This window comes from Astatotilapia calliptera, chromosome 22 (assembly GCF_964374335.1).
Source record: "Astatotilapia calliptera chromosome 22, fAstCal68.1, whole genome shotgun sequence".
Taxonomy (NCBI): Eukaryota; Metazoa; Chordata; class Actinopteri; order Cichliformes; family Cichlidae; genus Astatotilapia; species Astatotilapia calliptera.
Window position 1 is genome coordinate 35248522 of NC_137442.1, and position 14295 is coordinate 35262816.

General features: G+C 41.8%; 1 protein-coding gene across 1 annotated transcript in view; it reads left to right on the plus strand.

The window, feature by feature from the left end:
- scin (scinderin) overlaps positions 1-14295 on the plus strand; it is a 53670-nt gene that overhangs the window by 2855 nt on the left and 36520 nt on the right. Inside the window, exons 2-9 of the mRNA XM_026156457.2 lie at positions 3959-4113; positions 5070-5231; positions 6119-6268; positions 9676-9768; positions 10621-10753; positions 10870-10958; positions 11111-11326; positions 14073-14194. Of these exons, the coding sequence (XP_026012242.2) occupies positions 3959-4113; positions 5070-5231; positions 6119-6268; positions 9676-9768; positions 10621-10753; positions 10870-10958; positions 11111-11326; positions 14073-14194 (1120 nt within the window). The remainder of the gene's footprint in view (positions 1-3958; positions 4114-5069; positions 5232-6118; positions 6269-9675; positions 9769-10620; positions 10754-10869; positions 10959-11110; positions 11327-14072; positions 14195-14295) is intronic.

Genomic DNA, 14295 nt, shown 5'->3' on the forward strand with positions numbered 1-14295 from the left:
TTTGTCAGGTTTGTCGTATAGACCATCCCCTGCGCTGCTCCTCCTCCTCCTGCAGTTTACTTCACTGTTGGGACTAATTCATGAAAAGTGCTACGTATTAAATATACACATGGAGTACTACACAGTATATATAGTATCTGTCATCATAAATTGGTAACCCACTTAACGGATTGCACTCACATATGATGCTGGTCTGATGCCTTCTGGACCAAGTAGAAGCTTATTGTTAGTTTTTGTTGTTACTTCACTGCTTCATTTTCAAGGACGCTTTATTGGCTACGTGACTCAATAGCTCAGTGAGTGAAATGTTGTAAAATCACAATGAGAAGGTGCTGCAAAGTCACCAACTCCATCAAGCTTGATTTGCATAGTTTAAAAAATATTGCAACAGTAAAATATGAAGTTTGTTGTTAATTTGCTGTAGATAAATGACTAAGGTACCAGTTTGCTTTCTTCAGCAACATGTCACCACTACTTCACACCTCAGGAAAGTTTAGCCAGAAAATCAGTCCTCGCTTGTTCCATACAATCACTACACATCATGCTAACAATAAGTGTGTGTATGAAGCTTGATATACTTTAATGCTGTGTGCCATAAAGTTTCCAAAACCTGAATAAGCCTTTCTCGAGCTGACGGCTCCATCATAGCCACACCTCATTATTCACGCCTGGCGTTACCTGATCCCCCTGATAATCACACAATGATCATATCCAAACTAATCATTTACTGACAACAGCTGATTATCTTTTTAACATTGAGCTGTGGCGTTGCTCTTACTGCTTTTATTTATTTGCAGCAGAGAAGAAGAAAAGCCTAAAACACTCTTGGTTTTGGCTTGTCATTCTGCACCACATAGGTTATCAGTAGCAGCATGTCATAGATATAAGAAATCTGTAATGGTGTAACAAACAGTACATGAGTTCACACTTCAACACTTAGCGCTCTAGTTTAAGTTTTGGTGCCGCATCTCTTCATGCCTCCTTTTTGCACACTTCACTTGCAACAACTTTGCAAACAGTAGGCATCGCACAAAAGTATGTTGAGCCACACCAACCTACAGTTTTTGATTGGAACCATTTTGACAACAATTCAAAATGTGAAAGTAAACACCAAATGTGTACTGAGTAACTCTACTCTACTCTACTCTCAACATTCTGTCTGGTGCTTGTCCATTAAGAACGATGGATATACACCTACAAAACTATATAGTATGGACATATTTTCTTTTTTCTATGCTGATATGTAGATGAGCTGTGTGTATGTTTGGCAGCATGTAAACATGACTGGACTTGCTTGAGTATATTTGTAATCCTTAGGGTGTTTATAAAAGTGAGGGATATTTGTGTGCTTTGATTTTCTGATTGAATAAAACATAAAAATCAAGTGAAATACATTAATTGTACTTAGGGGTTCACTTCACCCAATTTTCACTGTTTCCTAAAAAGTTACATTCAAACAAAGCAAGTTGTTATATCTAGATGGCACTAAATGCTGCTCGGGTTTTCTAAGCTTCTTTTTTGTGACTTTAAGAAAACAAACAAGCTGAACAAACATTCACACACACATTGGCACTGTGATGGGTGCGTCAGAGAGCAGCTTGGGTTAATATGATGCCCAAGGATAGTTAGCGTGACAAGACTGGAGCAGCCAGTCATCAGTAGATAACCTGCTCTGCCTCTTTAGTTACAGTCACCCCTTTTTTCTGTTATGTAACAGACTGCTATTTTTCAATAAATTGTTCTTGTACAATTATCACAACGCTAGTAGTAGTTTTACCACTATTATGGTAAGACTTCTGTTTACGCTCTACAAGTAATTCTTCCTCTAATGGTTCCATGTTATTTTCTAGCACTGGGCTGACAGCATTATTCTTTTGACTTAGACACAAAGAAATCTCCAGTAGCTTTACTCTTTGACAAAGTTTGTATTGGTAGTGTGCAGCTTTAACCAGCAACTTGTCATGCTTGTCTTATTCTGACGGTTCACTCTTTGTTGACATTTCCTTCTCATGTTGATTCAGCTGCTGTCTCAGCTTTGTCTGGGATGTTTCTTTTCTATCCGGGCAAAAGTCTGGAGAGAATGTCAGCATTATTCATAACTTCACCAAGTTCATAATGTCAACATGAAGTCTCCCTAACCCACCAGGGGCAGATAGCAGTGTTAGTTTGGGGGCTTGTCCATTGAGACAAGGACCCGAGTTGCAGGGTGAGAGTCCATTTATTTATAATATCAACAACAATAAATCACACTCTTGTGATACTTCGACTTTTTAGTCACTGTATCTCTAGCTCAGTTTATTCACTCCAACACTGCTCTTTTCCTCCTATCCCAGTTTACCACTAAAACAGAGAGCGTGTGATTAAATAATCAGTCCCAGCTGCCCTGCGAGTCTCCAGGGCACTGCCTGCTGAACCCACTGCACCACCACTCCTCTGCATCGGAGCCTCAGACCACACCACGGTCACATACCTCTACCATTTGAACGAGGCCAGGGAGCCACTCGGCCATGTCTACTCCCCTCTCTGTGAGCAGGAGAGGAAATCAGCCACCACCGTGTCCCCGGCCTATAGACCACCTCGAACTTAAATGGCTGGAGGGCGAGATGCCACTGGGTGATCTAGGCACTGGCATCTTTCAGTGGAACCATTATGCATGGTCTGAACAGACAGGCACAGGCCTCTCTCAGACAGTTTCTGCCTGATGTACACAACAGAGCCATCAACCCCCCTTACCTGCAAGGACAAAACAGTGATGTGTTCAAAACGTCCTTATGCAGAATAAAAGGAAAGGAAAATTAGGTGTGTGGAGCAGGGGTTCCCCACAGAGAGCCTCTTTTACTGAGTCAGACACACTGAGTGTGTTCGACCTGTGTTCAGTTGTCACAGCTCACTAGGTATAATCTGTTCCTAACCATCACAAATGGAAATGTCAGTGATAAGTCATCATGTGACCATCAATTGTTATCACAAAGGCTGATCTTAGAGTGTCGTCTCCTGTGAAGCTGCTCTAGCAATTGCATCTGGCACTTGGTCTGGGCCACCACCACTTAGTCCCTGTGCATCATGGTGAGCTCCACCAGCATCTGTGCCAGCAGCTGGTCTGGCAGGACCCGAAGCACACACAGGCAGAGTTGCAGGATGAGTGTCCAGTTAAGTACAATGTCAAAAACCCCAGATCACACTCTTGTGAATTTCAGAATGGCCCTGGTTGCACCGCATTGGCAGGCATAGGTTCACAAGTTTTAACAAACAATAATGTGTTTTTCAGGTAACTGTCAAGAGTTTTATGTAGGAAAGGTTTCAACTGTTTTCATTTTACCATAATGGTGATGCGTATCAGGCCCTTCAGGTAGCCATGATTCAGTAACAAGGTGGAGACCTATGCTGACAGAACAGTGGAGGCGACTGTGAATTTCAGAATGAAACCAGGCCACCATGAGTCTGCTCGACTGACCTGTGGTCACTGTGAAGTCTTTCCACTTCCTGGGAACCATCATCTTCCCAGGATCTGCAGTGGGAAGCTCATCAAAACAGCACATTAAAGGACATTTTTCTTGTAGCAGCCGAAGAAGTTCAACCTGTCAGTGATGGTGCACTTCTGCTTCTTCATTACTGAAGCCATCCTCAATTCCTCCATAACAATTTGCTGCTGGCACTGCCAGAGACAATGGCAGAATACAGCACATCACCTGCTCTGCTCACAAGTTGATTGGCAGCAATGTGCTTTCTCTTCCAAAACCTAAATGTTTCCCTGGCCCCGGGGCAGGCAAAAGAGATCCCTGTTGACACCATCCACCCCAGAAATAAACTTTTTGAGTCACTCCATGCCTGATGGACCAGATGGAGGCAGGAGGCTCTGGTCCATCCGGAATAACACCTTATGACATTCAGCAGTTTACTTCAACATACAGTTGGATTGCTTAACTACTTTCTCAGTGTCCTTATTTATTATTGACAGGAAACGAGTGCAGCCAGGATGAGAGCACTGCTGCAGCCATCTTTACTGTGCAGTTGGATGATTACTTGGGTGGAAAGCCAGTCCAGTACCGAGAACTACAGGGGGTTGAGTCAACTGCCTTCACCAGCTACTTCAAAGGAGGGCTCACTTACAAAGTATGTTCATTCATGAGCTCTGCTGCAACATGCTGATCTTTTAATTACAATTCTAGATGTCTAAAGCTCCTGAACCACAAGTGCCAACGTCATCATTGCATTCAGTTCATGGAGGAACATATGGTTATTTAAACTATCATCTTGCAGGAGGACTGTTCTCTGCTGTGCCCATAGTAGAAAAACAAATATGGTCTATATTCTCAAACAGAATTAAAAATATGATTGTGTAACTTTAGTGGTTCTGACAGTCGTTGTCCATGACCTGTTAATCACGTGAGGCATCACATGAGCCATGGTGGGGATAAGGGTGTATGTCAAAGGAAGTTAAGGATGAAACCACCCTGCCCCACCCCATCATGTGGCCCATTGAAGTCACCTAAGGGCATGTGTGAGTGGGCATTGAAGCCCCTGGCTCTCAAGACTGTGTGGGTGGTGGCTGATGGTGTTGTCAGCCACTACCTCTGTATAGTGAAGGTTTTGTGACTTTGGACTTTGAAAGGGGAAAATGGCTTTTTCCTTTTTAAACCATCTGTTTTCTTAGTCCAAGATGTGGCGTCCTCAAAAGAGTGTCGTTTGTGCTTTGAGTGCATTTAAAGAACAAAGGACACTTCAACCCTCACTTACACCTTGCCTTAGGTAACCAAAGTAGTATACAACTTATACCATGCTTACCATTTAGAAATTGTCACTAGCTGGCTTTTGCAATTTAAAGTTTATTGTTACTGTAGGCTCAAAAATATGACTTTACAGACCACTTGATTTTTTTTGTCCTTTATTAACTAGCCAGATATTTTTTTTACGTTGACTTTATACCATAACGTTGTACTCTGCAAACCCTGCTACATTATATTTGGGAACAATGACTGGAAAGAAACAGCAAGAGAGAGTAAGAAAGAGAAGTGACAGTGCAGTGTAAACAGAGAAGGTTGACAGCATAATATGTTCTCTGTCCACAGACAGGGGGTGTGGCCTCAGGTTTCAACCATGTGGTCACCAATGATCTTACAGCACAGAGACTTCTACATGTCAAGGGTCGGCGTGTTGTCAGAGCCACCCAAGTCCCCTTCAGTTGGTCCAGCTTCAACAGTGGAGACTGCTTCATCATTGACCTTGGAGATGTAAGGACAAACTGGTATATACTATACTGCCAAAAGTATTTCATTATCACTCATTGTACCTAATGGTACTGTCACCTCATCAGAGCACTTTGTTCTAAAAATGCAGGTTGACTTGTAATTCTAGTGTATCTAAAAACAGAACGGGAGCCAGAGCCTTCAGCTTCCAGGCCCCACTTCTGTAGAACGAGCACCCAAGTCTGGATTTAGGACAAAGGCACCCTCTCTACTTATAAGTATTAAAAAAGGGTTTTTTTTTGTAAAATAATAATAATAATAATAATAATAATAATAATAATAATAATAATAATAAAAGGGTCAATTTCAGAAGCTCAGGACATTGTATTATGGTACAGGATGCCACTTATGCGACTAGTGGTGTACTGACCCACAAAGTGGAAGGCCACCCAAAATCATAGAGCTGGGTCAGCCACATTCAAGCGTTACATCACAAAGAGCAGGGAAGATATGTTCTCTGGATCGATGAATCCCATTTCTCCATCTGGTAATCTCACTGGCAAGTCTGGGTTTGGCATTGCCAGGAACATGGAACTGGCTGCATTTTGCCAAATGCAGGAAGACTGATGGTGTATCCAAAGCTGATAAAACAGCTTTGGAATAAATTAGAGGGGAGACTGTGAGCCAACATCAGTATTTGACCTCACAAATGTGCTTCTGGATGAATGGTCAAAAATATAAAAACACTCTTAAAACCTGTGGAGCTATATTAAACCCTAAAGATAAAGAATGGGATGTTACTCAAGTTCATATGCGTGTGAAGGCAGATATAGTATATGTAGACACTATGTGTATCTGCAGGGAGAGTGTAAATTAAATAGGGCCCAGAGCCAAGTTTGTATTGCCTTGTCTAACTGTTGTTGTGTCAGCAGAAGATCTACCAGTGGTGTGGATCCAAGTGTAACAAGTATGAGCGACTGAAGGCAACACAAGTGGCCAGGGGTATCCGTGACAACGAAAGGAATGCTCGTGCAGAAGTGATAGTCGTAGAAGAAGGAAGTGAACCATCAAAGTTAACAGATGTAAGTCCTATTTTATGGCTGTTAAGTTATTTTGCATTTGGGTTTCCTGTTCTAAACATATACACTACCAGTCTAAAGTTTGGACACACCTTGTCATTCAATGTTTTGGTTTTTTTATTATTATTTTAACTGCTTTGTACATTGTAGATACATACTGAAGACTACTTTGTTGACAGTGCTGCAAACTCTTGGCCTTCATGATGTAGTCCACCTGAAATGGTTTCCCCTCACAGGTGAGCCTGTCAGGGTTCATTTGTGGAGTTTCTTGCCTTCTTAATGGGGTTGGGACCATCAGTTCTGTTGTGCAGAAGTCGGGTTGGTGCACAGCTGACAGCTCTGTTTGACAACTGTTAGAAATCATATTATGGCGAGAACCAATCAGCTAAGTAAAGAGAAACAACAGTTCATCATTACTGTAAGGACTGAAGGTCAGTCAGTCCGGAAAAAGCAACCTCCAGGCTGTGTGAGAGCTATTTGACCAAGTGCAGTCGCAAAAACCATCAAGTGCTACAATTAAACTGTCTGACATGAGGACGCCCCAGGAAAGGAAGACCAAGAGTCCCTCTGCTGCTGAGGATACATTCATCTGATGATGAGTCCACAGCTGAGATCTTTGGTTCCACCTGCCGTGTGTTTGTGCGACACAGAACGGTGAATGATGGTCTCTACATGCAAGGTTCCCACCGTGAAGCATGAGGAGGTGTGATGGTGTCGGGGGCTTTGCTGGTGACACTGTTGGGGATTTATTCAAAACTGAGGGAGAGATGGAGTGCTGCCTCCACAGTCTGGCCTCCACAGTCATCTGACCTAAACCCAGTGGGGATGGTTTGGGATGAGATGGAGGAACAACAAGAGCTCAGCATCTCTGAACTCCTTCAGGACTGTTGGAAACCATTTCAGGTGACGACCTCATGAAGAGAGAGAATGCCGAGAGTGAGCAAAGCAGCAATCAAAGCAAAGAGTGGCTACTTTAGAGAATCTAAAATATAAAACATGCTTTGAATTATTTCACACTTTTTTTATTTACCACATAATTCCATATGTGTGCATTCATAGTTAGTTTTGATGAGAATCTACAATGTAAATAGTCATGAATGTACATGTACATGTACTATAGTACATGTACAGTAGCGGTTATTGATACGGGCGACACGGGCGGTTGCCCGGGGCGGCATCGTGGTGGGGGATGGCATCACGGGCATCGACGTCATGCCAGTGCATAGTGGGGATGGCATAGGCACCGATTGGTTTTCTATCGCCCTCCGTTTGCGAGGTGCGTCTGCTGCTTGCGGCACAGGGAGGAGGGGGTGGGGTGGCGGGGGATTCTCTGACTGGCTGGAGCAGCATCTAATAACCAACTCGCAAAATAAAACAAAATAAAACAAAACAACAAACACGAAAACACCAGACATCATGATACAGACTTATAATTTGCATCGATGTTTTTTTGAAGTTCTATACGCGAAAAGTGAGCGCGAGAGCCCTCGGTGCGCCTGCTCGCTGCTGAAGTCAAAGTAAAGTTTATTGTCATCTCCGCTACATACAGTCCAGTATATAGAGACACGAGACGACGAGGCTCCAGTTACAGCAGTGCAAGTAAACAAACAATAAATATAAGAGTAAGAAAATAAATACACACTTTAGGACTCGGGGTAAAGGGATCAATAACAATTTAAAATTTATAATTTACAGTTGATGATTTAAAGTCTCACACAACCCGTCGAAAGGGGAGGGGCCGGCTGCTTCCAGATAGAGCGCATTTCATTTATAATGTTGTAAATCCAAGCCCATCATGTATTCATGATTTGAATCCTGGGTTGTGTGAAATCTCAGAAATAAACCCTAGACAAAGTGAATCTGTGAACTAAGGTGTAGGTCTTTTAGGTTATGTTGTGGTGATCCTCGTGTTGGGGGATTTGTGTTCATACTGGCGTGCAAAATTAAAACCAAGATGGACAAGAAAAGTTCAAAGCCATCAGGTGCTCAGTTTAGAAAAAGGAGAAAAGAAGAGGAGGAGAAACGAGCTAAAGATACAGGTGTGTGTGTGTGTTTCTCTGGTGAAATTCAGTATGGTTCCAACAACAGTTTTATGTTAATGTATAATCCTTAATATGTTTTATGTGAGTGTGGTGTGTGTGTGTGTGTGGGGGGGTGGGGGGGGGGGCAGAGGGAGTGTTCGCCCGGGGCGCCAAACAGGCTAGGACCGCCACTGTACATGTATATGTTCTATATACACTATAGGTCCATATAGCGTATACCACTACCAGGTATTGGTATACGCTACCTGTCAAAAGTTTGGACACAACTTCTCATTTAATGGTTTTTCTTTCTTTTCATGACCATGTGAGTGCATGGACCTCATTGGGCTGTTTCCCAACAAGCTGAGCAAGGAGATCAGGGTAGCTAAGAGGAGCTAAAGAAAGCTAAAGAAAACGAACAGCTTCTCAGCCAGTGACCCAGAATCCGTTTGGAGAGGCCTGCAGCACATCACCAAATACAAGAGTCCCTCCCCTAGCCCTGGTTGCTCATGACCTTAACACCTTCTACTGCAGATTTTAAAGACAACCCCCTAAAAATCCCATCTGCTCACCCTCAACTCACACCTACACAAAAAGACTACCTGCAGTCTCAATTCCCCCCACACACCCCCGCCCTCTGACTCCCTACCTGCACTAAAGATCTGTGAGGAAGACATGGGTCTACACTTGCAGAGACAGAAGACCAGAAAGGCTCCAGGATCTGACGACATGCCCCCCTTGAGCCTGAAAATCTGTGTGACCAACTGGCCCCCAATCTTCACCTGGATTATTAACAGATCTCTGGAACTGTGCTCCCTCCTGCTTCACACACTCCACCAAAGAAGTCCACCATCACAGGGCTAAATGACTACAGGCCCGAGGCCCTGACGGGATTATGCACTGTCTGGTCCCACCCTTGTCGATAGCTAATAAACATTTGCACTTCTAATTTCTTCATTTTTGTGTGAAGTACAGTTAGCCCCCTATTTTGTTGGAGAAAGACAGAGCTAGGTTTTTTTGGCGAGGGGCGGGGGGGGGGGGGGCGTCTCTACATTAGCAGTGGACTTGAAATCAAACAAGAAATATATGTTTGAACTGTAGACTAAACACCTAATGCTGACAGATATTTGTGTTTTATTCGTTTTTTGTGTGTTGCTTCAGAAAACATAAGTTGATAAATCTACATATAAATACCATAGTGCAAAACATTCACTAGTTTTTTCACATGTGCATTCAATTCATGTTATCAACTCATTTTTATTTCTTTTATGCTTGTTTATAGTTTGCTATATTTATGCTTTGGTTGAATTGTTTATTTTTGGATTTACTGGAAGCATTAATTGTTTCACTTCTTCTTCTTTTTTTTTGCTTTTTTCTGGTGTTGGACAGGTTCTTGGAGACAAGCCACCGCTGTCAGAGGGAGGTGATGATGATGACACAGAGGCAGACATGTCTAACAGAAAGATGGCTAAACTATATATGGTACAGTATTATCATCAACAAACACTGAAAAAAATCGACAAAGATCTTTTTTGTCTAATAGTTAGAATGTTTCCCCAAACACTGTCATAACTCTGAATCCTGCTAGCTGTTGCTGATGATACACAGCTACACAGCAACAGCAGATACAGCAGCTGGACCTTTAGCTGCAACACTCTGTGAGGCAAACTGCACACAAACTGTTTGTGTTTGTTGAGCTGATAGAAACATTATATTTGAAATTACCTCCCACTTAAAAGGTATTACTCCCTTTATGCTTGCATGTCTCTAAATCTAGCTAGATGCTGAAGTGTCGCAACCGCAACTTATGGACACCTGCAGTCGCTCTGGTGTGCAAAAAAAACCCCAAACAAAACAACAAGACGCCACTTCATCGCCTGACTTTGACACACAGTTTTGCATCTTTCACTTCTTTTTGTACAACAGTCCCTGGTGGTTAATATGCAAACACGACTGCCTTAATGAGTTACTGTTACTGTCAAATCAGTTTGATGGCCCGCAATGACATGAAATAACTCCCCTCAAATCCCTTAAACCAAAAATAACGTTTTGAAAATGAAAAAGTAGAAAGTAGAGATTTGCTTAAAGATGTAGGGAGTAAAAGTAAAAAGTTGTCAGAATAATAACTACTCAAGTAAAGTACAGATACCAGAAAATTCTACTTAAGTACAGTAACAGAGTATTTGTACTCCACCTCTGCATCATTCACACATTTAAACACATTCATATAAGAACTTTTTCTGTTTGTTTTCTATCTAACATTTGCACAAATTCTTAAATGAAGTCAAGAACCATCATATAACTTTTTATTATTATTATTATTATTATTACCAGGTGTCTGATGCATCAGGATCCATGACAGTGACTGTTGTGAAGGAAGAAAACCCCTTCCTGCAGAGTGACCTACTATCAGATGAATGCTTCATCCTGGATCACGGCAAAAACAAAATGATATTTGTATGGAAAGGTGCTCAAACAGTGTTAGCTAAGAGATTCTGGGACTTGCTTTGAATGGCTTGTTATAAGTGAAATAAGCTACCCAGTTTCATATCAGCATTGACTTCATCTATTTTTTTCCTGCAGGACATAATGCTAATCCCAATGAAAGAAAAGAGGCCATGAAAACAGCTGAGAACTTCATCAAGCAGATGGGCTACCCAGCAAACACACAGGTTTACTTTCAGTTTCACTTCATGGAAACTGGACATATTTTCACATTATTCTTTGAAAGTTTCCTGTAAGTAAAAGTACAGGACTATTGGAAAACTATCCTGTATTGGAAATGGAAATAGTTCCAGTGATGTTCCTCCTGATGGTCCTGCAGATTCAGGTGCTTCCAGAAGGAGGAGAGACTCCCATGTTCAAGCAGTTCTTCCTGGACTGGAAGGAGAGAGATCAGAGTGAGGGTTTTGGGAAGGTGTTCACCACTGAGAAGGTTGCCAAGATTCAGCAAGTTGAGTTTGATGCCTCAAAACTTCATGAGTCCCACCACATGGCAGCTCAGTATAACATGGTGGATGATGGGAGTGGAGAAACACAGGTGAATGAACTGTACTGTATGTCTGTGTATGTTCTCAGTCATCGAGGTCGTGGTAATCTGGACTTTTTAAAGTTTCTTGAAGAAAAGAAAGAAAGAAAGAAAGAGTGATCCTTACCTTTAAGTGCAGATGTACAGGTGACTCTTGTCCTGTCGAAGTGGTCTTAACGCTCACTCACATCTTGTGTGATTTGATCCCGATAGGGGAGGCAAGGTCTCACAGTGGTTTCACCCGAAACCTCTGCTGATAATGACCCACACCCTTTCCAAACCTTGGCTCATGTGATGATGCACATGATCGATAGTTGGTCAACAACCCTCTTAAGGCACAACACCCACTAGGGTTTAAATACCTGAGACTCTCCACCATTTGGTTTTAGAACTGAAGAAGAAGAAGAAACTGAAAGAAGTCCTGTCTCTTTCTTTCCAAGCTCCCTAGAACTCTAAAAGTAGTGTCCATGTGAAACTATGCTGGTGCTTCACTTGTTACCTTTATCATTTTCTCTTTAGAGTTCACCGTCTTTGGGGTAACGTGGTTAATCCGACCGTTTTTGTTTTTTCCTGTTTTACCAGGAATACTGTGGAGACACAGTAACAATTTCCCACAAAAAATAAAAGAATAAAAAAAATAAATCTTCATTTCTGTGTTGTGGACCTGTAAAAAAATTCAGTTCAATTCAGTTTTATTCATATAGCACCAAACAACAATTGCCTCAAGGCACTAAGATACATACACACTTTACTACTAAAAATATTCACTTGTCCATCTAAACCGTTGAATTCAGGCGTTCCAATAGCTTTCATGGCCACAGGTGTGTGAAATCAAGTACCTGAGCATGCATCAGAATCCTGGTTCATTTGTGCTTAAAGACTACTGATGACATTGGGGATAAGACAGTGTTCAAATGGTGAGACTTACACTACCAGTCGAAAGTTTTAGAACACCCCCATTTTTCCAGATTTTTATTGAGAATTATGCAGTTTAATGTCTCATTGCACTCTGAAATGAAAGCATAGTACCAATAAGCAATTGGAATCAAATAAATTATGGAATCAGTTTATAGACCAAGTGGACCCGTCCTTTCACCTACTCGACGGCCTACAAAGATGCTGCGTGATGAATCGAAGATTTCAAACTTTGATTCATCAGTCCATAATACCTTCTTCCAGTCTTCAGTAGCCTAGTCGCAGTGTTTCATGGCCCAGACAAGCCTCTTTGTCTTATTCTGCCATCTTAGGGATGGCTTTCTTGCTGCAACTCATCCTGTCAAACCTGCAGTTTGCTCCAGCTTCTGAGCCTTTTGATGGTGAAGGAAACTGGACTCACTGACACCTTGACTTACATTGCAGTTTCTCTGTAGGACAGACCTACATTTATAAGTGATGGTCTGTCTCTCTTCCAATGTTAATTGCCTTTTTCTCGCTATTTTTGTAGCAACACACTACTTTCTGCAGTACTGTTCGACTGATGCTCACAAGGGTATGATGCCACAGTGTGCTCCAACACTGCTTTCATGCAGACAGAGCGCGTTGGAAGTCATCCAGAGAAGTTGGAACATCTGTAGGAATTAGCAGCACCAGCTTTCAAAGCTTGATCAAACTCCTTTGCTGCAGAACAGATTTAAACTGTTGGCCCATGTTGTGTTCCCTGAAAAACCTTTTAATGTAATTCTGAAATGTACTTTTTTTCAGTTTTGGGCAACCTTACCTTTTATTTTAACCTCTGGCAGTTCACCACTTACCTTTGTACCATTTCAAACTATTCATTGGACTTGAACGACATGAATTGCAATAAATAACTGGAAAAATTGGGGTTTTCTAAAACCTTTGAGCGGTATTGTAAATAAAATTAAATTACACTGAAAATTGACAAGCAGCTGCTGGGCAGCCAACTAGTTAACACGGAGAAGAAGACAGCAGTTGTGGTAGTGGTGGCAATCATCAGAAAGAAGGAGAGAAGAAAACAGAAGCACGAGGGGCTATAGGTGTGCTTCAGACTGTGGCTCTGAAACTGCTGTTGCTCTTTGAGCCTCAGTGAACTTTAGGTGGAGACCTCCATGTACTATAAGGAGCTTTCATGTCTTGACATTGGTGGCATTGATGTCCTTGTGTGGCCAGTTTATTATTCCACCTGAGTATCTGATGCCTGGTAATCTGTATGTATTGATAGCATGGGTCTTATTCTTATCACTGAGATGGCTTCTCAGCACTTGTCTTACCTTCTAAATTGGTACACTCCAGTGAGATCTTTGAGGTCTCGCAGGAGCTTCTAGTTGTCCCTAGGTCTAGATTAAAACACAGAGGAGATCGGACTTTTGCTGTGACTGCTCTGAAACTGTGGACTAAACTGCCTTTACATATCAGATCCTCTCCAACACTGGATACTTTTAAAACTCGTCTAAAGGCCCATTTTTACTCCTTGGCTTTTAAGGCCAGTCAGGTCTGTCATTATTTTATTATTTTCTTATCCTTAATTTTACTTTCTTTTTAAATTTTATCTGATTATTCTATTGTACAGTACTTTGGTCAACAGTTGTTGTTTTTAAAAGTGCTATATAAAGTAAAATTAATTTGCTTTGATTCTGGAGCTATTTGGCTGTAGGTGACATGATTCATGTTGGCACATGATACTAGGAACACTGCTTTGAGGGAAGATGAGTTGACCTATTGCAACAGCAAATCAGTTTTTGTTGAAAATTATTATGGTGTTACTAGAGAAATAACTATTCTTATTTTTCTCATTTTATAGATCTGGAGGGTGGAGAGCAGTGGTAGGGTCCCTGTTGATCCTAAGAACTATGGTCAGTTCTACGGTGGAGACTGCTACATCATCCTGTACACTTACAGGAAGGGGCAGATAATCTACACCTGGTATGAGTTCAGAAACTGAGCTACTTTGCATCCAATACACATGCTCTGATTCTCACCACCAAATGTCCTGTCACTGCTGATGCTGGTAAAAAGTGGTGCAC